At 39.4% G+C, this 24,863-nt stretch overlaps 1 protein-coding gene and 1 long non-coding RNA gene across 5 annotated transcripts; one reads left to right on the forward strand and one right to left on the reverse strand.

Moving 5' to 3' along the window:
• Positions 1-9,514: 9,514 nt before the first annotated feature.
• LOC106950642 (protocadherin alpha-C2-like) lies at positions 9,515-19,707 on the reverse strand. 4 transcript variants are annotated; one of them, XM_015037651.1, is made up of 4 exons: positions 17,105-19,707; positions 15,683-15,719; positions 10,173-13,786; positions 9,515-9,966 (listed from the first exon to the last, which is right to left on the reverse strand). In XM_015037651.1, exons 1-2 carry the CDS (start codon positions 19,520-19,522, stop codon positions 15,708-15,710), a joined length of 2,430 nt encoding a protein of 809 aa, XP_014893137.1. In that variant the 5' UTR covers positions 19,523-19,707; the 3' UTR covers positions 9,515-9,966; positions 10,173-13,786; positions 15,683-15,707. The 4 variants fall into 4 exon arrangements, with proteins under 4 accessions (XP_014893137.1, XP_014893136.1, XP_014893135.1 ...); XM_015037650.1 differs by having other exon boundaries at positions 10,173-13,789; XM_015037649.1 differs by lacking the exon at positions 15,683-15,719.
• Positions 9,974-24,236, forward strand: LOC106950644 (uncharacterized). Its single transcript, XR_001425650.1, has 3 exons — positions 9,974-10,154; positions 17,825-17,833; positions 24,226-24,236. It is a non-coding gene; the product is annotated as an uncharacterized LOC106950644 (long non-coding RNA).
• Positions 24,237-24,863: the final 627 nt, after the last annotated feature.

The following is a 24,863-nucleotide window of genomic DNA, read 5'->3' on the forward strand; positions in this document are numbered from 1 at the left end:
TTGTAAAGAGCATAAAGTCCGACGCAGCACAGAGGCGGAAGTGGCTTGGTTAACTGACGCCGACTTGACGTTGGAAGGAGCGCAGCCCACCCTGGCGCGCGCGCTCAGACCCCGGCTCTCTCCTCCTCTCCGCGGTGGTGCAGCTCTCGTCTTCCATCCACACCCATTTCCCTCCTCTCTCATCCCTCCATTGCTGGTTCTGAGAGAGCTACAACCAACAACACCTCCAGTCAAAAAAAAAAAGAAAGAAAGAAAGAAAGAAAGGGGAAAAAAGAGAGAAACAGAGTGAATGAGGCTGGGGGAAGGAAAGAGAAAGAACTGGAAGGATTGCACCAATCGCTTTCACACACATGCTCCCAGTGACACCAGTTGGGTTATAAATTAACACTAATAACCGGATTAAAAACGTGACGTTAATAACCTCAAAAATTCAGCTAGAATTCGTTTTTATAGTTGCATCCTACCCACCCCTATTCTATTATTATTATTATTATTCCTCCTTACAGAAACGAGAGAAGAAGCGTCTGCAGACGCAGACACATGTTTGGGGACTGAGCTCATCCTTTTGTCGTCCCTTTGTCTTCCTTCGCTTGAGTCGTAAGGACGGTTTATTCCGCCGGCAGCTATTCTGCGGCGAAGGCGGCGTACCGCATGGCGAGCGTTTGGGGAAGACAGCATCGCCCTGACAATCGCAACCTTCCCTCCTCATGGATCACTGTCAGCGGCGGACCTCACGCTGTCAGGTCGCGTAACCGCTTTTGGAAACGAGGCGTGGGGGGTTGATCTCATGAAGTCCTAATTTCCTCATTTAGAAACCCGGCGATGAACTCACGTTGGGCAAATCGCGAAAGTATTCACACCCCCTTAAAGTTTTCCAGATCTCGTCAAAATAAAAAAAAAAAAAAAAACAACAAAAAAACAAAACAAAACAACTTCCGTTCAGTTTAGTACTTGTGAAAGACAGGAGCGCAAACACATCATTGTGATGATGAAAAAAAAAAAGAAAGGCACAACCAGCTTGTTGCATCCTCCATCAGTGTCTTGCTATACTTAACCTCTTCAGGTTAAGTGATGTGATGTTAAGCAAGTGTAGCATTGTACTCAACCTCAAGCATTTTGCCCATTTTTTTTCCACCTCAGTTAGAGTGAAAGGAAAACATCTGTGAGCCTAATTTTTCTTCTTGCCTCAGATTCCCAATTGAATTTAGATCTGGACAGAATAAGATGGCCTAATAGCGTTGACTCCAAACACATCATTTTGCATGTTGGCTGGAACTAAATACATGCCACACTAAGAGAGCTAATACTGACAAAAATCAGATTGTCTACATAATCTTTACATCCAAACTGCAGACTTCTCTAGAGTCAGTTATTCAGAATTCTGAGTCTTTGGTTAATATACACGTATCTTAGAAAAATACGTTAAAGATTGGGACACATACTAATTCCTTTAGTTAATATTTAAATATGGAGTCTATCCAAGCCTCAGAAGTCCAGATGGAGAGCTGGATGGACAGCGTGGGTTAGTGGATAAATACTAAACACATATTGTTTTCTGTACTTAGACACTGAAGATACTTCAATTTCATTATGTTCTCTAATTTTAATGATCACACCAAGTGTCGCCACGCTCCATAAAAATGCAAGCTTTCAGTTCAAGATGAGGGAACGGTGGCTGCGAAGTCTGCTCTAAGCGCTTAAACCAGCTGAAATTAGGAACGTTTCTCGCTAAGAGGGGATGGTGCATCAGGTCACAGTGAGGCCAGGGCCCGGGAAATCCATCCAGAACTCAGAAGCAAAGTCGGTCACAACAGCTGGCACTGCGAAGCTGTCCCCATAGCCTTAAGCAGGACAGATCACCGGATGAGCTCATTTCATGAGAGACAGCCGTGGTTCTCCCCGTCAATAAGCTCGAAACGTTTAGCCGTGACAGTTCTCGCGCAAACAACAATCCTTTTCTTTCTGCAAAACATAACAAAGAACAAGTTATACTCTCAGTCTTCACAACTTAATCTGTGTTTCTCCAGGAGCTTATATTGGATGATTTTCAATCGTTATTTCAGTTCTTGATCTGCCTCTGTGCTGTGAAGTAGAGGGTTATTACCTAAATCTACTCTGACATGTATCACTTTGCCACATTTACTCCTTCAGACAGCAGCTGGAAAGCAACAAACTCTCCTCTACAACCGTCACAAAAGCTCCATACCTTCAAAATGTGCTAACTTCCGGTTGGATGGCAGGAACACTATTTGTTGTTTGCAAACACTTTATTCAGACTTGCAAATTTAAGCAGCTTTTGTCAGCGATGAAGGCACAGTGCGCCTGCCAGCTGCGGCTGCACAACTGGGACATGGAACGAGGAGAGATCAGACCACGGGATGGAACTGGAGTCATGCGGTAAAGAATATATCAGAATATAATACATTAAATAAAACAGATGACAGAAAAGGCAACTGTTTTAAATTTGGAAGTACTTTATTTTATTTTATTTTTTTTTTAGCAATTTCAGTCTAAAAAGTAAGTGACAGTGTTTAGATTTCCGAGGATTGAAAACCATTGATCTATATTAATTTATTACTATGACATGGTTGAAACACTTCATTATTGGAACGTGTTAAATATGATAGGTTCAGCAACAAACTGATGGTGTTGGTTTGGTGTGAAACAGAGAAAAATATGTTCAAAAAGAATCTCATACCTGCTGTAAACCATGGAGGAGGATGTGTGAGTGTTTTTCCATGTTAGTTCAATTTTGATCTGATCTGACCACGTCACCTTGACACACGTTTGCTACGTCTCCTTCGCGGATTTATGGCATAGGTTAAACTTCTTAGTTCTCTTCCGTAAAGGTCAAATGTACAAAGCGAGGTGCTGCTAATCGTTCGCCTGTAGATAGACCGGCCAACCTGAGCTGCCATATTGTGTGCGTTCACACTGCAGCCTGAAGTGACCCAATTCCGATTTTTTGGCAATTCTGATTTTTTTTTGGCGGGGCCGTTCACACTGCCAGTAAATGCGACCTGTATGCGTTCTGCAGTGTAAACGGGCAAACGATCTGAAAGTGTCCCGCATGCGCAGTAGAGGGCGCCATAGCGACAGCTTTCTAAGTGTTCTGCCAACTGCCATACAAAGATTTAGTGCTCAGTGTTTGCGGAAGTAAACATGGATGCTAGCGGTGGAGCTTAGCTTACATATTTGAAGTTGTTGTCCGGCCGGAGCAGCATATTAATAACTTAATCCTCATATAATCCGTCATGGTTGTTGTTTTTCTTCCCACTTGCGCTTATCAGGACACAGAATAGTGAGATTTGTTGAGAAACAGTGACGTTCAGTTCGGATGAATGCGACCTGAACGTTAGGTCGCATTTGAATCGGATACGTGTCAGATATGGGTCACATTCGAAAAAGAATCCGACCTGTGCTGTTCACACTGCCATGAAAAGATCGGATACAGATCGCATTACGTCAAAAAAATCGGAATTGGGTCACTTCAGGCTGCAGTGTGAGCGCACCCATTGCTGTTGTCCCTCCACAGCTACAGTACGCCTCTCTCAACTGTTTCTCTAATTAATATTCCACATCCCTATACGCTGTCAGTTCAGGTGCGTTGCTAGGTTTGAGGTTACGCCGTGTTCTTCCGGTTTTCAGACGACGGACTGAGCAGTGCTTGCTCAGACACGGCTGCATTTCCAATGTGCCGTTTCTCGTTCACCTTGCCTGCCTGCTTCTGGAAACCGCTTTTTCTTCTTCTTTTGTTGCATAAGAATCGTGTTCCCATGGCAACAGCAACTTGATGAATGCGTGAGCTGTGACCAACATTCTAAATCGGATATGCTGCCCCCTCCACTACCCCCTACATACGCTCTCACACAGCTTATTTATAGGCCCACTTAGCGACACGTATGTGGGAGTTTGGAGAGCTATGCAAATCATGCCATGTTGTTTTTGGGGTTACCTTCTTCTTTGGAAGACACACACACACATGAAGAAACAAAGCTACCAGGTATATTTTCATCCATCTAGACACCAAGTGCAACTCAGACTGCCACCACATACGAGATGGATGTACTAGGAATTTTGGTACCTGTCAAGCATTGTCATGTTGCGCCATAACTTTGAAGGTGATGAACACTCTAAGTCAATCAGCAAACATAAACCGGTTCAGCCCACGCACATAAATGCCCTGCCACATGCCTCACTCTGTCAGACTTGAAATGACATCCCCTGTTTTTCTCCACGACACCTATAAGTGTGCAGGCTGCGCGTTATCTAAGCACAGGTCATTATCGGTATCTGTATCAAAACGCAAACCGATGTAAAATAAAGGCAACCGGACAGATGTTGTCTGTGGAGATCTGCGGTTTCCTATGGCAGATTTTTACAGATGCTGTAACAGATTTGTACTCCTGTCTTGTCCAGCGTGCCTCCCTAAATCAGAGTGACAAGCTGCTCATATCAATTCCCTCAGCAGAGCTATGACTGTTTCATCTTTCCAACAAAGCCCCATCTCAGACTCAAACGAGCGAAGCATCAATTTTTTCCCCTCCGACTTGCCGTTGGAGCCACACATCACTAGACACTTGCCGGAGATCTCCTCGGTTCATCCGTCCGACTGTTACGCAAACCGAAGCTCTAGGTGAAAAAGACTCCTGACCCCATTGTGCATGGGCTTCGGCCAGAGGATCGCGGAAAATGGGTCAAGCGCTCACAGCGTCTCTGACACTTTGACTGATGATGTTGCAGTTCCAAAAGCAAACATGGATTTTTTTTTCTTTTTTAAATCAAGCGTGGCTTTCAAGAGTGACAGAGCAGGCGTACCAGCTGACATGACATGACCTAATGCAATCATGATTTTCAAAGAAGTGAAAAATCGCATCACCGTGAATCAGTGTAGATATGTCCATAATTATAAAGTAACCCAATCATTTTTAATCAGTTTAACTTCAACCTGTCATTTTCTGTCATTTCTCCTGAACCCAAAAGAAAAACTGACTGCTTTCATCGGCGGACACATTCAACCGGGTAATAATGAAATTCAAGAGATAAAGCAAGGTTTTACATTCAAATATTAATGATGTACGACGAATGATTAAAAATAGTTATTAAAAAAAATAAGATTCTACATTTGTACCTCTTGTATCTTTTTGCAATTTTTCACAAAAGACCAACAAAAAGTAATGTTTAGTTTGAAAAGTGGGATATTCTTTTTATGTGTTGAAGCGAGTCTTGCTTGAAACTGAAGCTGCAAATGTTTTTGCTGTTTGTCTCTATCAGCTTTGCTAATTAGCGGCTGGAAAAAAGAAAAAAAGTACTCATTCTTCTTTACAAAGCACCTGTGGCTTTCTCAGATTGATTGAAAACAGCCAGTGAAGATCAGTTTTCAAGTCTTTCAACTAAATCACCGTGGTCGTAAACTGAAATTATTCTTTTGTAGCTCTGGCTGTATGACGGTGTGATCATCCTGTTGGAAATTGAACCAAAGTATCAGTCTTAAGTCTTTTTAAAAATCTCTAATTATTCCAGGAATACCCTGAATTTTCCTCGTTCGATTTTTGCATCGGGACTTCATAATTGTTTCTGGTGAAGAAAAGAATTCCCACTGCATGATACACCTGCCACCATGTTTCTCTTAGTGCATGGTATGTTCATGATGACCAACACCACACATAGCATTTGGTATTTGGACAAAAAAAACAAAACAAAAAAAAACACCTTCTTCCACATATTTGCTACGCTTCCAACATTGTTTATGACACACTGTAAACCAGGCTTCTTATCGATCTCTTCATGCCATTGCAATATAGACCAAATTTTGCAGTAAATGACCATTAGTTGTTATGCTAACTTTCACACCTGAGTTGTTGATCTCCACAGCTACAATAGGGCTTTTGGCTGCTGCTCTATATTAATTCCTCCCTCTCTGTCAGTTTATGTTGTCAGTCTTCTTACCCAGTAAGCAACTGCAACAGACAGACAGAATTTTATCCAAGGGTACCAGCGTAAATTGGGGTGCAAAATCTTCAGATGTCAAAAGATGTTGTAAACAATTCTTTTGCTTTCCCTTCACTATTACTCATTACTTTGCGTTGTTCTGTCACAAAGGCGTCAGACGAAATACATTGAATTCTGCGGATGCAAATAAAGTGACGTGCGTGCATGTTTGTGCACAATACTGCTATTGGTTGAAAATATGCTTAGGCACCTACACATTTGAAGTGTTTTTTTTTTTTTACTTGCAACGCTGTACTCAATATAGAACAGCAGTCTGTAGTGAAAAAACACTTACTGGATCAATACACTGGGATCTGCAGGTCTATATCTCCATGCAAACAGGAGCAGTTTTCTCTGTGATGGAGAAAGAATGCAAAATTATTTATGATGAAGACTGAAGACTACACATAACAGTGTTGCTTTTAAGAATTTAATGGCTCACTCATTCATCTTTCCACCTCATCTTGTCGTGATGAAAATTGTGTTTTGTACTAACATGGCATTTTAGTGGTTTTGCATCTGCAGCTTCCTGCAGATGGTCAGTGTTCACTAAGTCTGACCTTTTAGACTCCTATTGTTCAGGCAAGTATTTAAATTATGCACAGGGCATTTGGGTTATGATAGAAGAAGAGGAAATGGGCAAACTATGTAAAGGTGTTGTTAAAAGTTATTAAAAGCTTTGACATAATTCAATCTTTTACTGCATTAGCACTATATCCCATTGCTAAAATACCACAATGTTTTAATTTGTATTACCCTACCCTAACCCATTTATCTATTGGGAATAATATACAAAGTTAAGAAATATTTATAATAGTATTTTTGAAACATTTGTTTTTTTAGATTTATCAGAGTGTATATAAAGTTTTAAGTCACCATGACTTCCTTTTTCATTTCTTGGCAGTAATAATGACAAGACTGCGGCTCATTTCTCATAGGCATCCTTCAAAAGACATGTGCTGACCCTCATAAGTCAGGAAAAGGCTGAAAGTATGAATTTACCAAAAAAGTGACCCATTTCTACAGGCACAGCATCAATTAAAAGGGTCTAAAAATCTGGAACTCCGACCAAGAGGGTTGGATGTAGACCGAGATTCTCAAATGTTGGACAACTGCATCAACGTGTGATGTCAAGCTCTAACTTGGTCTCCATAGCAACAATTAGATGTTATCTATGTACCGCAAGTAGTTGTTTGGGACACATTTCAGGAAACAAAAAGCTTCTGTCTCCTTTTGGGATTTCAACTGGAACCCTGCACTTTTGCCAAATGAGGAGAAAATCGAGCTTTTCAAAATTATGGATCTTTTCCCATCCGTTCTTCTTTTCAGCTCATCACAGTTTAAATACGGGATTTAGATCTGGGAACACAACGAAAAAAGGGTTATTTTTGGTTGCTAGGAAGCCTTATATTTGTAGATTTGGCCACTGGATAATCTTTGAAAACATATGACAAGATTTACAAAGCAGGACAACAGTAATGACAGCGGATGAATGATTTCTCTCAGATGCTCCCACTTTGTTAAAAGTAGAAGGAAAAGTCCCGGCTAATAAAAGTCTCAGCGTGGTTTTGCCTGAAACAATCATTTCTTAATGTGAACACCAAAACAAATATGACCTAAATATATATTTGTAATCGAATTTGAGTGAGATATTATGCTTTTGCAAAAAAAAGAAAAAGAAAAAAAAGAAAAGATAAATTTATTTCAAGCCTTTTTGTGCATCTTTACCAGAGGTGCCAATAAGCCTGGAAGGGTTATGAATGAGACGCTGACTGCTGTGTTCCTCCAGCCAGTCAGTGCATGCAGAAAGTGCTTGTGAGGAGATATATCTAGAAATCTTTTGCAGCACATAAAGGTTTTTGAGAAAAGTACAATCCATCTTTTCCTTCAGGTTATTAAAAGTACAATTCTACACTTCCACAGTTTGGTTGAGAAACACTGCCAGGGACATTGCCCACTCTAAAGAAAAAAAAAAAAAAACGGAGCCCACAAGGGAGAGGAACTGATGGCAGCAACACTCAGCACACGTCTGTAGCCCATGGTGCACTGCTTAGTTCTGCTGACCTACTTCGGATTCGCACAAGCAAGTTCTGGAGCTCCAGGTCTAATAATGTGGCAGTTTTTAGGAAACCGAGTAGTGAGATTGGTTGCGAAACGTTTGCTTAATAATTTTGAAATTTAGTGGATTACACTCTTATTTGATCTCAAATTTTTGGATCGTAGCACAAGCGCTGTCATAGTTTCACAACATTTGAATCCGTTCAAAGTCTTCATATTGCAGACCGTTTCCAAAGCTTGTGAAAATGCTCAGTTAGTCGCATTACATCAAATATCAATGCATTGTCGTGGGATTTTATAAGCTGGACCAACACGAAATGGAATATAACTGTAAATTACACCTTTTCCGTAACATTTTATAGTAATGCGAATTTGAAAACTGAGACATTCATACATATTTAGCGACCCTTGCTCTGACACCCCCACATAAAATGAAGTGCAGCTGAAACATCAATGTCTGGATGAAAGCATTTTCATGTATCATTGGGTCACACGACTACTTTTACAAGACACTGTTATATATCTTAATATTACTGATTCTTAGACAAATACTGTTACTGCTTAAAAGTCAGATGGCATAAATAATCTACACAAGGCATCAGCCTGTGCTATAAACTCTGTCTATCAGACATGAGAGCCTGCAGGACTGCAGACTGAAAGCCCTGTGTGGCTCACAACAAACAGACTGGAAGAGTCTTATTATTATGAAAAAGCTATTTGTCTGCTTCTGAAATTACCTCTCCTTTATATAGTTTTTAATTTCGAAGAATTAGTACAGAGCTTTATAAAGAGAAAGTGGGTCAAACTCCATGTGTGAGGGAATTTCAGAGGAATAGCAAGGGAGAGAAGGAGGGGGTGGGGGGGGAGCATTTTAAGAAGTCACTTTTGATGACTTCTGCAATACATTTCTATCACAGACACAACGGAGAGATGGATTAAAAATCTTTATTCAAACTAGCATAATCAGGCGTTACATTAAAACCCAATAAGCAACATCAAAACCGGTCAATTAACAAGACATGAAAGTAAAGAAAGCCCATTCTCACTCATACTGTCTCTGATTGGCGAAGCGGGATGAAACCGGAGAGCGTTTGGTACAACTCTTGAAGCTTACTGTACAGCATGAACGGCAAAGTAGCTGCTAGGAAAAACAAAACAGAAAACAAAGAAAAAGACAATTAACTCACTTACAGCCTACTACACTGAGCACAAGCATCCCCTGTGCCATTCGATCACAGTGAATACAGAAGATATCAAAAAGGTATGTTGTATAAAAACACAAAGTATAAAGCAGTTTAATTTACAATTAATGCGTCTATTGGTTCGTAACAGAACCACTGTTCTGAGTCTAAAGGTGCCTATCCAACAAGCAGCTCAAGATACTGTAACCTGGGAAAAACAAATCGATTACACATAAAAGGAAAAAAAAACAACAACAAAAAAAAAAACTGCTGGGTTATTTTTCCCTCTTTTATGGGTTTATTCTGCTGGGACAGAAGTCGGGTCACATCGACGTCAGGTTAAAATTTGCGACTCTGTCAGGTTTCAGTAGACGCCAGGAAGAGACTCGCCATGTTTTCACGGCCGAACATTTCGAATAACGAATCAGAATTCACTGAATCTCCTCCACAGAAGTTAATCAATTTAAGACTATAAAAATAGAATGTATAACAATGTCAATGTGTTGAATTAATAAGCAGTTCACAATAAAAAAATAAATAAAAATGTTTTGCTCACTGGCTAGTGCTAACTCTGATCAACCTTCACATTTTAACCAAAGAACTGGCCATAAAGTTTATGTAGATAGGCCTAAAATCTGTATGTATTTATGTTTGCTTTTTTTTTTTTTTGCAATGTGTTCAAATAGCAATAATTGTTTTGTTTAAATTCATTTTTATAGTTTGCTATGTTTTGGAGCTTATTAGAGCTTATTTCTAATATAAGCTTATTAGAGCTTATTTCTAATATCATCCATTAGAAATAGTTCAAATGATTCTTTAAAAAGATTTCCTGAAGTACCCTGCTTCTCACTGACCGACTACTGCAGATCAGCAAAAAGCCTAGAGAGGCTGACCAGGGGTGGCCAGGTCTAGGGTATAGAAAATGTTCATCAGAGTTAGCACTAGCCAGTTCTGGGTTGATGCTGTTGAATCTATAACTATTGTTTTCTCAATGCTTCTTCTAGCTGTGTTGAAATTTGATGCTTTGACCAAAAATAATTTGCCATATTCATAGAATCTGCTTTACATTTTCATGAGATTCTGTTTTAACTTTGAAATGCATTTATAGATTTTTTTTTCTATTTTTTTGTGTTTATGCCATCAGGAAAAATCATTGGTAGTGTTAACAAAAACACTGGGTAAAAACCCAGAATATGAAGTCAAACCCATAACTCAAACCTATTGAGTTATGGGGTTAAAGTGTTAAATCAAGCCCATAATTTACAGAGCACCAGTTTAAAAAAAACAAACAAAAAAAAAACCCAGCAGTTTTTAGTGTGCACGAAATGCTATTGTTTAATTTGTCAACAGTCATCTTGTACAAGGCAGAAGGCACGCGAGGAGCTCATCATATGTGCAACCCGATAACTGCATTAACACTGTTGGAATCAATCAGTTCTGCCACTGATTGCACATCTAACATGCACTTGACCCTCATTATGCGACATGTTCAGGCTGACAAGCAGCCAGCTAGATGCTTTCAAAGGTGAGCAGCACGAAAAAGAAGAAAATAAGACGTTGGGGGGCGCGGGGCGGGGCGGGGAGGTTGGGGGTAACATTTCACTGACTCAGAGCGTGAAGCCGAATACATCCAGAAATATTCCCCCTTCGCTGCATTTCCGCAGGAGTGCTGCATGGGATCACATTTAGATTCCGTGCATATCCCAAATTCAAACCGCTGTCATCCGCTTAATACATTTTGTGCACTGTCAGCAGAGTCACTACAGGAATACTGTCGCTGTAATTAACACAATGTTCTCTTTCCTCTCCTAATCCAGCCTCCCTAAACTCAACGCCGGTTACATTTGATCATGCAGCAGCCTAATTAGCACTCTTAATAAGCTTCCTGTTACAGAGAAATTGAAGTCCTGGACTTGACGGCGGTGCGGCAGCACTACATTTGAGGTCATAAAATGTTTTCTTACTCCATTGTTTTATTCATGTACACAACTAAAACGACGGCACTACACTATAAATATGCAACAAAATGTCCTTTAAGAAGCTCACGAAAGCAGCCATAAAAGTTACTACATAAAATATATATAAAAAACATTAACAATTATCAAAGAATATCTTGCCGCTACCTCCGATCATACACTGGCCAAGATTATTACTTCTTCTTTTTATTTTTTTTAATAGTTTTACTCTGGCTATTAAACATATTTATGGTTATTTATATTTTACTTTAGATTATGACCTCATATATCATCTTTCTTTTTTTTTTCTACCAGTTGTGTAATTCCTAAAATCATTTCTTTAACAGTTTTTTTTTGGGGGGGAGATATTTGGGGGGAAATTCCTTCTAAAAGAAACATTTGATTTTCAGTCGAGTCGCTTTACTGTTTGCGAATGACACATTTATGAAGCTCTTCCCTCTGGCAAAACTTTGTAATTGTCACCGGCAAGCTTCCTCTCACCTCAACAGGAAGAGATGAACTGATTGTTTAAAAATGTACAACAGTTTTTGATTTTTTTGCTTAGAAACTTGAGAGTTTGCATTGCAATGTACAGTTACTGTTAAAAGTTTACATGCAATCATCACAAACTTGACTAACGTACATTTTTGGTTTATAGTGATGCATTTGAACAGTTTTTTTTTAAAGTTGGATAAAAAAAAATAAATTTAATTAGCACATTAATTAGGAGCAGAAATTTATCTTGGACTTCTGCTAATCCGCGCAGCAGGGGCGGAGCCGTTGGTGGTCGTTCCCATGGGAAGGGAACTCACCAGAAAGAGCGCGCCTCTGCAATAAGCAGTTCCCCTCCAAAACAGTTGGTGGCAGCAGTAGATGGTTGGACAGCATATCTTTATAAAAATAGGCGTATATTTATTTGTTTCAAGAAAATATTTTCTGTTTTTTGTGAATTATTTGGAAAATACGCATGATGCTCTCCAAAATGGCTCCCGCACAGATCTGTTGTCGGCCACCTCTCAGTGATACGGTCTCAGCCTATGAAAGGCTCTGCCATTGAAAATAAAAAAAAAATAAAAAATTATAACAAAAAAAATATAAATAGCTCAATTATATACATATACACCAACACTAATATTCTGGCACAAACTAAGTTTTTCTTTTCAGTTTTGTCTACAAATTTTCAATCGGTTTCATTTCGGGATTTCAAAAGGTCAATCGGGAAGCTTAAAAAAAGCCTTACCGATGTAATTATGTTGTGTTTTTTGGGTTGATTTACCCACCTGAACTCTAACCTGCTTCCAAATTTTAACCATATTATACAAACTGAAACTCTCAGATTAAAAAGACATTAACTACAATCGTCAAGAACCAAAGAATCACCAAGAGTTCCACTATACTCCAAAAATAACACCTTCCGGCACGACTGAAAATTTTACAATCTTTAGAAGGAGACAAATTTATTATAATATTAAGAAAAATTAGAATGTTGGGAGTAAATGTAAGCTTTTCAAGGCCAACAACACAGGGACATGTTGTTGGGCTGTGTATGAGTATATTTGAGTCAAATTATAAGAAACCATCCACAACAAAGTCAAGCTTTTTGTCAAATCATCTCTCAGTGACGATCTGAAATAAATAAATAAATAAAAACTGTTCAAATAAATCACTAAAGCTCCATAATTAACATCAGGTATGGTGATGAGTGGATGTAAACCACTCTCCAGAAACGCATGTCTTGCACCGATTGCACATCTATTGTTGGTGAGCGTTTTATCTTGTCTACCCTCATAACGACTCATATTTGAACTACAATTAAATAATAAGAAGGGAAAGCTTTTTTATGTTTACCTGTTTTCTTTCATTCTTTTTTGTCATTTTCTTTTTTTAGACATTCAAAACTTGTTAACCACGACATTGTATATAAAAAAAGACCTAAAGCTGAATCACTGATTATTACTAGGTAAAAGTTTGAGTCTTATCAAACAGAAAGATTCTCCATACAAAATAGGACAAAAAAAAAACCCCACCTAGTTTCAGGCCTGAATGTTATAACCAGCTACAATAATGGATTCATCAGATGGAAGAAGCTTATTCACCCTGATTCGTGTGTATATTTATGATTAGGCGTGTTGTTTCAAACTCCAGCATTAAAAAAAAACAACAACAACAACAACAACTTTATGGCAACTTAGGTAGATTTTAAACTGATGGCTTCTAAACCTACAACCCATGGCAAAACCTGGACAAAAAAGGCAAATGCATCCACTGGGAGTCTTTAGTTATGTTCTATGCCAACGAGCTGGAGTCAATGCACTACAGCTCGTTTGTGGTTTGTCCAAATGCTAGTTAAGAGAAAGTATTCATACCTAAGAGCAAAAACAAACAAACAAACAAACAAAAAAACACACTGGTAGAAGGATATGGTGAATACTGATTGATTGTTGGTGTGTGGGATTAAAGGAAACAGGGGAAATCAGGAGCTGGAGCAGAGGGACTGACGATAGAAAACTGTTTATCTTCTTTGCAAGCCCCTGGAAGGTTTCAGCCAGAGACTCCCAGGAAGAGACGATTACATCACCGCAGCTCTCTTCTGGGCTGCTGCTGCAAAAAGAAATGGAAAAAAACCCCAAAACAAAACATGATATTAGAAACCAAACAGTCTTGATAGAAAGTTTTAGAAAGTCCTCACTCATGCAACAGTGGATTGTGACTGGTTACTGCCACCATCAATATCATGTCGTTGGACTTACGGGTCATTCAGAATTACGGGGGCAGGGGCCAGATCAATGATTTTTGCTTCTTTATTTTAATGACTTATTGGTTATTTTATTTTGCAGTTTAGTTTATCAAAAGAAAATGTCTCAAGGTCACTAATAGAAATAAAGAAGAAAATGTACAGCTTTTGTTCAATTAGCACACAGATGATACTGTTTAAGCATGCACAAGCAGTCATCACTACGTCTAATTCTGGAGTCAAGACTGCAAGCTGGGATTGGGTGATATGCCATATACCTCAACTCTGAAAATAGCAACAGCATTGTTTGAAATACTATTTTTAAGTCTGCAAAGGTATGGTTACATTAAGGCATGAAAGGCTATTATTTCCAATCTGTTTTTCTCTCTTGAATGTTAATATACAAGAGAATTGAATTTGAATACAAGTCTGCAGTACAGCAGACGCCCACGAGCAGCTAGAACCTGTTGAGATTCCCCCCTTATTAATGCCTATTTTATTACTTCAAATACCAAATATACCTTAATATACCTTAACAGACAGTTTAAACCGTCTTAAGGCTCTGCATTGTTGACCCAAAGTGCAAAAATTAATTCTCCTTTTTACAGTTGCATGACATTTTGTTCTCAGTCTTGTCACAACCCCCTTGACAAATATTGCATGCAAAGCTACTGTGTAGTTTTTCAGAATTTCATGGGAGTACTTCTTTTGCCAAAAGAATGACAAAGACCCAGTTCCTTCTGGCAGAGCAGGATGGATAGGTTTGAGAGCGGCAACTGAAATATTTTTGACGATACAGTCCAATTAATGATCCGTGAAAATAATGAGATCATAAATATTACTAATTCAAAAATGTAATTAAATGAACTTGCTGTGTGCAGATTATAAAAAGCTAACTTCTTGATGTAACTGGCGTCATGAAGAAAAATGGGAATATTTCTTAAGAGAAAAATTTGTTTATAGAAAAGCACATAATCATAAACCTTTGGGTCATTATATATATATATTTTTAGTTGAATTACATCCCATATGAAAAAGAAGGTACTGCAATATATTTTTGTAGCACCTTTAATTTTATTAAATAACAATATCAGAATTGTTCAAAATGCACTAAATTTCATGGTGTTATATGATAACATCATAAGCCTTTCATGCTAAAATGTTTTGAGAAATATAAAGTCATTAAGGTGTGGATAACACCCAACCCTATTACAAACAACTTCAGATTGAAATTGTCTCAAATTTACAATTCTGACACATTATAAACATGTTTTGACAAAGGTGTTGTTTAAATGAACAGCTGACCTTATTTCCTGACAATTGGCTGAGACAATTCAGTCCTTAATCTCCTTAATTTTTCAGTCAGCGCCATCACAGAGAGACGTGCACGACGTGGATCTGACCGGCAGCCAATTTTAGTCTAATCTCAGTTCTCAATATAAGCTGGTTTTCTCGTTTGATAGACAAGCCAATTTCCCTCTCCGTGCTCACGTTAGAATTAGATTGGAACAGATTGTTGTGTTTGTAGGGGGACATTTTGACCGAAGCGTAAGCAGAAATATCGGATTCTGTTCTACTTAATCGGGAAAATATGTTGACGGAGAAAGGATAACACAGAAGATTTGCACTGGAAACTGTGGCAGTTCAATTCTCTTTCTTGCTTTTGTTTTAGTCTAACCAAGAATGAATATGAAATAGAAACGGACAGTGAATGTCTATAAAATAATAGTGGCTCTACAGATTGTAGTTAGCAACCAGCATACCTCCAGTTGTAGAATGGACTTCCTTTCATTTTGAGTACTTAAGAACAGAAAGAAGAAACAAGTTCAGTGGGATGTGTGACACGCAAATGCACAAAACAGATACATCATGCACAACTGCATCTCGCCCTCCATCTGCACCTGTGCTTGCATATTTATATTGTTGATTATTTCAGAGCACCACTTGGTTCAGATTGCTTTGTAGCACCAGCTGTAGGAAAAATAAACAACATCTGGATGGTTCTCGGCACATATACACCGACGACGGTCTGCTGTGCACCAGAGTGCTGCTTGAAATTTATAACGGATCTCATTTAGTGCAGCTCTATCTCTTGTCCTCAGAGAACCCCCTCCAACTCTGGGCTTCTTTGTAGTGCTCCCCCTCATACGCCTACTACTCTCGCTGCGATTGTGTGTTATGTATCTGCAATACATGACCTACATACCACATAAGACATCAAACACTTGCAGATTTGGGAGGTGGAGGGAAGGGGGGGGGGATCTTGGCCTAATTATGGCTAAAAATGCAGATAGTTTGATCTACTGACGCACAGCTAATCAAAATCAGCAGGACTCTGTTAGAAACTGTGTTTCGAACAGAAAACTGTTCGATATTTCTCAATATGGTACATGCATTAAAGTGTAAGGGTGGAGCCGGCTTTGACTATGCGCATCACTTGCTGTACTGTACATCAAAACCTTTGTAGTGCAATTTAAAAAATAACGGGATCTCAGAGGAATTATGCAAATCTTCTTCAATAAGTGAGTTGTCAGATGTACGGAGTTGATTAAACACAATAGCTCTGAAGGAAATACAATAAAAGCATATGTTACAGAGACGTCAAATTTCAGGAATTCTGCATATTTTTGTCTAATGGATGGATGGATGGATGGATGGATGGATGGATGGATGGATGGATGGATGGATGGATGGGATCCCGTACCATACATATGTTACCCTAAAAAAAACCTTGATGTGAATATAAAGCACTCAAAAAAAAATAATTCTAATTTGCAAATGTTGCTAAGGTTGCAGCAGTATAAACATTTCCCACCACAATCACCAGCTCAGACATTTCACAGTTTCATTTGATACCATAGCTATTAATATTCTCAAGTAATTTTCAACCTTAGCGTAAAACAGTTAAAACAGTATTTCAAAAGCTGAAATATTCAATACTACTACTTAAACAAAACAAAAAAAAATGTGTGTGGCACAACTTGAATAGTGAAACAAAATGATCATAACTCAGTGAGCTGTTTGCACAGGGAAAAGTATATACCGCTGTGACCCTGTGTTTGAAAAGTAGGCTACTAATAAACCTCCAATTACAAAGGGGGAGGAGAGATGAAATAGATGCAAGAACATTTTTTATAAAACAATATACCCTGTGATATCAAAGGCTATCTACCAATTCAGCATACCTCCAGTGTGGATGCTCTGGAGTCTGTGGTTTCACTTGGGCCTATGCTCCTGGGTATGCTGGATACAAAATATCCTGCTCCTTTGGGAATGATTGGTTGTCTCACCACCACCTTGCCCTTCCTGGTTTCTGCGAGGAACAAGCTATACCAGTAGGCATCACTGGAGATCAGGGTGGAATCTGCGATGGTAGAGCTTCTCTGGCTGATCAGGCTATTTCTGTTGGCTGGGGGCATCTTGATGGCCTTTGGCTTTGGCTTTTGACATTTGAGGACGATGATAACCAAGATGGTTATCAACAACAGAAAGGACACAGCGCCTAAACCAATTACGAGGTACAGGTTTAGGTTGGTGAAGACTTCGTATTCTAATGGTAACTCTGTTGTCTCTAAGAAGGTCATGGCGTGCTCCACCGTTGATATCTTGATGGTAACAGTGGCAGACAAAGCAGGTTGTCCATTGTCTTTTGCAACAACTACCAGCCTCTGCTGCCTTGGGTCTCTGTAGCTGAACATCCTTGTCGTTCGGATCTCTCCGTTGTACTGATCCAGGCTGAAGAGAGTTGAGTCACTGATCTGCAGTAGCTGGTAGGTGACTCTGGCATTCTGCTCAGAGTCCGCATCAACGGCAACCACTTTGGCCACCAAGTGACCTTTCTCTGTGGACCTCGGTATGACCTCCTCAACAACTGAGCCGTGTGCTCGCCATGGTGATACAATGAGGGGAGTGTTGTCATTTTGGTCCAGGATGACAATGTGAACCGTCACATTGCTGCTCAGAGGGGGGACACCAGAGTCCCTGGCCTCAATGTGGAACAGGAACTCCTTCTCTCTCTCATAGTCAAAGGTCTTAAGGCCATAAAGGTCCCCGTTCTCAGGATTGATGGAGAAAAGCATGGACATAGACATGTTAACTATCTCTTTCTCCATTATGAAATAAACCAAGTACTGGTTCTCATTCAAATCTGGGTCATGTGCACTTAGGGATGTCAATAACGCTCCAGGTGGATTGTTCTCCATAACATGGATTGTGTAGAAGGACTGAGAGAACATGGGTGCGTTGTCGTTGACATCCAGGATCTCCAAGGTGATGGTTTCATTCTCAGACAGGGCTGGGAAACCTCTGTCTGTCACTATTAGTTTGATGTCGTATTTGCCTTTGACTTCTCGGTCCAGCGGTTTCCACACCAGCAATTCGAAGTAACCTTCTGAGGACTTGTTCAGACGAAAGGGTAAGGCCTCCTGCTGGTTCAGGTGGAGGTCTACGGCGCCATTGTCTCCAGAATCTCTATCACTGACGCTCACCACAGCAATCAGTGTCCCCACCGAGACATCTTCGGCCACCGATCTCTTCAGGGACTTGATGGTCACTTCTGGGTAGTTATCATTTAGATCTGTGACGTAAACCATCACTTTGCAGTGTCCTGACAGCGGGTTCGCCCCTCTGTCCTGAGCCTGAATGTACATCTCAAAACTCTGACTCTCTTCATAATCGATCACCCCCTTCACTTTGATCTCGCCTGACTGTGGATCTAGGGAGAAGAGCTCCTGCGTCTTCTCCGAGGTGTAAAGGGTATACGAGTATATTAATTTCGCGTTTGTGCCTTCGTCTAAATCAGTCGCGTTCAATGTCATCACCACCGTCCCCGCTGGAGAGTTCTCCGAAACGTTGACAGCAAAAACGGGCAGACTGAACGTGGGGGCGTTATCATTGATGTCCAGCACGTTAATAATTATGCTGGCCGTACCAGAGCGGGGAGGCACACCTCCATCCACCGCAGTTAAAATCAAATTGTGAATCGCACGCTCCTCTCTGTCCAGTTTGCCGTCGAGCACTAGATCTACGTATTTGGAGCCGTCGCTGCCCGTCTGGATGTCAATGCTGAAGTATTTGCTTTCGCTCAGATAGTAGGTCTTGACCGAGTTCGCCCCCACATCCGCATCCACGGCGTTGGTCAGGGAGAATCTCTCACCGGGAGGGGTTGCCTCAGAAACGTCCAAGTGCATTGTCTTCCGACGAAAAACGGGCGCGTTGTCGTTGATGTCCAAGATCTCCAGCTCGATGTTGAAAATGCGAACGGGGTTGGAGAGTATGACATCCATTTTCAGGAAGCATGAGGTTGTTTTAGTCATGCATATGCTCTCCCGGTCCATCTTCTCGCGGATGACCAGCTCGCCCGTGTCTTTGTTAATGTCGAGGTAATTTTTGCTGTGAATGACATCGAGCTTCGCATTGCGCTCCAGCAAGCTGCGAACGTCCAGACCCAGGTCTGAGGCCAGGTTGGCAACAAAGGAACCCTCTTCCATCTCCTCCGGTATGGAGTAGCGGGTGATGGAGAGCGCAGATCCCCACAGCGCGACAAAAACCGTGAGAGCGGCCACGAACGAACGAGTCCGTGTAGTTGCACAATTAAGCGCCATTGTTAGCGTTAACACAAGAGATAAATGTCACAAATCTGTTCTTACGACCGTGTTGTCTTCGTGCAAAGGATCACCGGTGACATTTCTAGCCTCCGCGAGTTGTAGCAGCCGCTGCAGCAGGCCATCTGAGGTGTGGAGCCGCTGGAGGAGCGGTGTGCGCGCTGACGGCCAACGCAGGGGCGTAACACAGATCCAGGAGGCAGCGGGGCTTTTTGTTTATCACCAAATGGTGCCTATCATAATAGCTGCACTGAAGCAAAAATACCTTTACATAAAATAATAATAATAAAAAAATAAAATAAAAAAACGAATCTATGTTTTAATAGTATGTTTTCAAACTGTTTTGTTTCAATTTATTTAAACCACTTAACCAGAAAAACAAAACAAAACAAAAAAACCTGCACATATTTAAAGATCTTACAGTAAAACACAAAATACACATTTTTATGTTAGAGTACCTTGAAAAACATCTCGACTGAAACTTGAGCTTTATTATTGTTCTTTCATTCATTGTTTAGTAAACATATATACTTTATATTTGCCCCTGCATCATGTTTCTCTTTCTTTTACATTATAATCTGATAGGTGTGGCATCTGAATATATCGCCAACTGACTTCACTCTGAATCAGAATCCAACACTATTAGTTACTTTTTTTTAAAGAAATTAGTAAATTGAGTCCAACTGTAGTAAAACACTGGACAGAAATGCGTACAATAGACTGATGTTAAGCTTTATGCAAGACAACAATAACAGAAAAATGCAGCAAGAGCTACAAACGAATTGTTTAGATCAAACTGGATTTTTGTATCGGAACGGTTGAATTAAAGATCAGACCTAATTCAATCTGTGTGAAGATTTTAAAATTGATTTTCACAGACCATTTCCGTCAAATATAGGATAATTTCCAAAAAAGAAAGACAAAAATGGTTGGAGTTATATTAATGCTACCACAATTTTTAGGTTTTTATTTGCAAAAAACTTGAAACATCACATGGAAACAAATATTGTTCATGTACTTTTTTTTTCATATTCATCAACATTCCCACTCCCAGCTCCATCTTCCCCCTTATCCCCATCGTCTTTTCTCTTATTAAATTTAATCTGTCTATGACTAGTCCGGTTTAGTTGCTTCAGCTTTTCTCAGTCTCATGACAACTTCCTCAGATTTTGTAATTACAAACACCAGGACAGGTCTTTATTAAAGCTTTTAGTGTCAAATTCATCATAACAAAGTTCCTCTGATCATTTCTTGCTTGTTTTCCATTTATGAAGGTTTAGAGTGATTACATTCCCATGTATAATGTTATTGAGGATGTCTGAATGCAATTGAACAAGATGCTGCCAGTATCTGTATGAGTTTATTGTAAATACCCACAAATCTTCCGCAGTATGAACAGCCTCTCTGCTTTAACAGAATAACACAAGATGACAAAGAAAGCAATATGACTGACTTGTCATCAAACAGTTTGTCTGTGAGAGCAGCCTGGACTCTATTGTTCACATTGTCTCCACACTGTCAGCGCTGTAGCAGTTTACAAAGTACAATTGGAGAGATTAGGGAAGCTATCCGTCTAGTTTTAGACGCTCTTTGAGACCTTCTGGATGAGTCCTTGATTCTCTCTTGGAGGGATTGTTGTAGGGAAGCCACAACTTAGAAGTTTCACCAGTGCTCCCTATTTCCAATTTATGTGAGTTATTGCTCTCACTGTCATCCGCCGCATGGAATCCCAATGCCTTAGAAATGGTTTGGCAGTCATTCCAAGACTGACAAACGTCAATAACTTTACTTCTCGTGTTCTCTTGAATTTCCTTAGATTATGGTATTTTGTTTTCGGAGATCTCTTAGCCTACTTTTCTTCTTACTACTTTTATTTCTCTTACAAATCCACCTCATAAAAATTAATAATGAATTTAAATTAAAACCGTTTTTTTTCTTCTATTAAATGATTATGTCATGACGACTTGAACATTTCAGAGAACAAATGGCAACAGCATTTTGAAAATGTAATGCACAAAATTTGCATTCGTGTTGAAAAATATCTGGTTGCGAATTGCAAGAAAGGCTACATGAGATATGCGGCTGAAAGTCTATGAAATATTGTTTGCAATCATTACGATGCCTTTCTGCCATCTAGTGGCACTGCCAGGAAATACATCTATCTCTTCAAACGTTTTGCAACTACTACTAATAATATTTTATCTATAATCTATGTCTGTCTAAATTATATTAAAATCTGTCAAACTCCAAAGGATTGTAGACATATTCAGATTCATATACGCATATTTAGATTCAATTACACAGTCTTGTTTTATCCAAAAGAGATAATGTAGTACGATCATATATATCATATCATATATCATATATATATATATATATATATATATATATATATATATATATATATATATATATATATATATATATATATATATATATATATATATATATATATATCAGAATGAGCTGCCATCTGTTGTGACCAACTCGGGGCTGGAAGAAGAGGAAGCACAAACAAATGAAACCAAGGAACAAACAAGGACAGAAGCACAGAGTTAGTGGCAGCAATTGGTCCATTAATGGTTTTGCCAGTGAGAGAAAAGCAGTTTAGAGAAAATAACTGAGTAAAATGGTCAACAAAGAAAGGAAGAAAAAAACAGAAAGAATTCAAAGTTAATCACTTTGATTTGTTACAACACCCTGATTTCCTAAATACAGATCAAATTTCTTTTATAAATATATTTTCACGCCTTCTATTTCCGAAGACTGATATAGCCAAACTATAGACAAGCAATGATAAGATGCAAAAGAGAAAATAAAAAAGTAAAAATAATAATAAAAATAAAAAAAATCACCATCTCAGGCGCTGGAAGACTTGATAGTGATAATCTGTGGGAAAATGATGCCCTCTAGTGGATATTAAAAAGAAGTTCACATGTCCTGGAGGAGAATATAGTCTTACAAATTAATAGAAAATATGTCAGGGAAACAATAGTTTCTAAAAATGATTCTTCCAAAACAAAACTAGCTCATATGTATTTTCATTGTACAGATCATGCAACATGTTATTCACAAATTCTGACTCTTTTCTCTTGCGTGTGATACATTTTCAAATAAATTTCAGGCTGATGAATTGGAATAATTGGCAGTATGTAGCAGTGGGACTGTCGGGATTCCTCCTTCAAATCCCTTCAACTCCCCAAATGTCATTTCGGACAGATGGAAGATTATTATTATTATTTTTTTATCCATCTGACATTATTTTCCAAGAGTTTGATATAAATTCAGAGACTGGCCCCTGGCAGCGCAGCGTTTTGAGCGTGAAGCTGTTCACTGAGGCGGTCAGGCTCAAGCAAGCTCAAGATTAACCCAGTGGTCTGTGGCGGCTCAGTTAGAGGCGGCGGATCTTAAGGATAATCTCTGTCGCTGCAGTTTAAAATCTGAGGTTTACTGACCAGAATGTCAGGAAGAAAGGTTAAAAGACATTTTCTGCTTTGAGTCTGAAAAAGCTCACATTTTTCCAATTCGCCCCCACCGCAGTCTTGTCTTGTCCCTGGGCTGGAGCTCCTGTCTTTTATTAGCAGAGAAGATTAGTAGGGTTCACGGCGCTTCATTACATCTGAGTATGTTATTACATACTTTATCAAACTGGGAATTGGCAGAAACTGAATGGATTGTTCTGAATAAATAAGACTCTGGAGCTCAGCTTTGCTCAGAATCAAAGTCAGCTTCTAGGGAAATACTAATCCTATTACTTTTCCAAAGGTTGCATAGACGACTAATTTTTCTTTTTATCAGGTTTCTCTCAGCCTTTTGAGCACGAAAAGATCTCCTTGCAAGCTGAATTGTATGTTAAATGCCTTAATGCTGTATTTGACACAGAGTCCCTTTGTTGATGCTTTCTAGAGACACATTTTTAAGTTATTTTTAAAAATTTAAACCAGCTCTGGAAGCTTTTGGAATGCTCTCCTACTCCACTTTTCTGGCATTTATCCATGAAACCCTTCTTATTCACCAACATGTTCAGTTATATATAATTTTTTTTTTTGTTCTACTTCATGCAATGACCTTTTATTTCTTTATGTTCTTTCTCAGATTTTCTATCCAAACAGCTTACGGAAACAAATCGGTGTGTCTGGTTGCCTTTACCACGTCAGGGCAACCAGACACACTTATCCAAGTTCATTTACTGTGCTTATTCAATTGCCAACTAAAACAAACGTGAACAAATTTAGTTGGATAAACTTAGCTAAACATGTGATCGATTAGAGCTGCATTCTCTGTTTTTTTTCTGTGTTGCAAAAACAAAAAAAGGAAAACAGAGGAACATTTTAGGAGCTTGCTTGTTTAAAATAAATAATGATAATCAGGGGAATCAGGGTGGTTAGTAACTACCACTGCTCAAAAAAATAAAGGGAACACTCAAATAACACATCCTAGATCTGAATGAATGAAATATTCTCATTGAATACTTTGTTCTGTACAAAGTTGAATATGCTGACAACAAAATCACACAAAAATCATCAATGGAAATCAAATTTATTAACCAATGGAGGCCTGGATTTGGAGCCACACACAAAATTAAAGTGAAATGTTCCCTTTATTTTTTTGAGCAGTATATGTGTTCCCATTGGCTTAGTGTGATTCTTATCTTGCCTATTCAGTTCATCCCTTTTTACTCAGTCTGTTCTGCAAATAAATAGTGTGTTTGTGTGACATTGGCTAAAATTAGAGAAAGCCTGGGTCGGGTGGTTGTTTTGTTAGGTTACTACGTTTTTGCTTAATCTGTTTTACAAAATAAATTTAATAATGTTGCTTCAGTTAGAGGTCTTAGTGGTGGTGGTGGTGGTAGTAATTTAGTTTCAGGTATCGATCGGAAACAGAAGCCCGGTTTGCCATAAACAAACAACCAAACAAATACTAACACATGACCACCTCTGCTGTTTCCCAAGGCTGTTCTCCTGGGTCCACATACATGTGTCTGTGTGTTACTGCTCGTTTTCCAGAAACACGTGTGGCGAGCACACAGAAATTAACCGGCGAAGTACGTCAGACAGTGCAGAGGTGCCTGCAAACAGACAGGTGGGAGGGTATCTCTGTCTGGGAACGGCCTTCGAAAGTCTTGTGATGGGGACGAGAAAACCACAGGCACATGGTGTCAGGGCAAACGCAGATTGGCTCCAGGATCCAAACAAGGCAGTCACCACAACATCATAAGTTCATCCACAATGCAACCCTCCCCTCCCTCTTCCCCCCACTCCGACCAAGGCCAAGTAAAGGACTCCCTGCAGAGCCATGGTGGTCGAACCCAAACCAAAGACCGCCAACTGCTACCCATCAA

Source organism: Poecilia latipinna, unplaced genomic scaffold (genome assembly GCF_001443285.1).
Source record: "Poecilia latipinna isolate Pla-1442-1.1 unplaced genomic scaffold, P_latipinna-1.0 Scaffold413, whole genome shotgun sequence".
Classification (NCBI taxonomy): Eukaryota; Metazoa; Chordata; class Actinopteri; order Cyprinodontiformes; family Poeciliidae; genus Poecilia; species Poecilia latipinna.

Bases quoted from the DNA above. Each gene is read 5' to 3' on its own strand.
- LOC106950642 (XM_015037648.1), bottom strand. From the start codon at position 19,522: ATGGCGCTTAATTGTGCAACTACACGGACTCGTTCGTTCGTGGCCGCT. The intron at 13,790-17,104 runs GTATGCTGAATT...CATTTCTTTTTG, and splicing joins CCAGAGCATCCACACTGGAG to CAGCAGCAGCCCAGAAGAGA.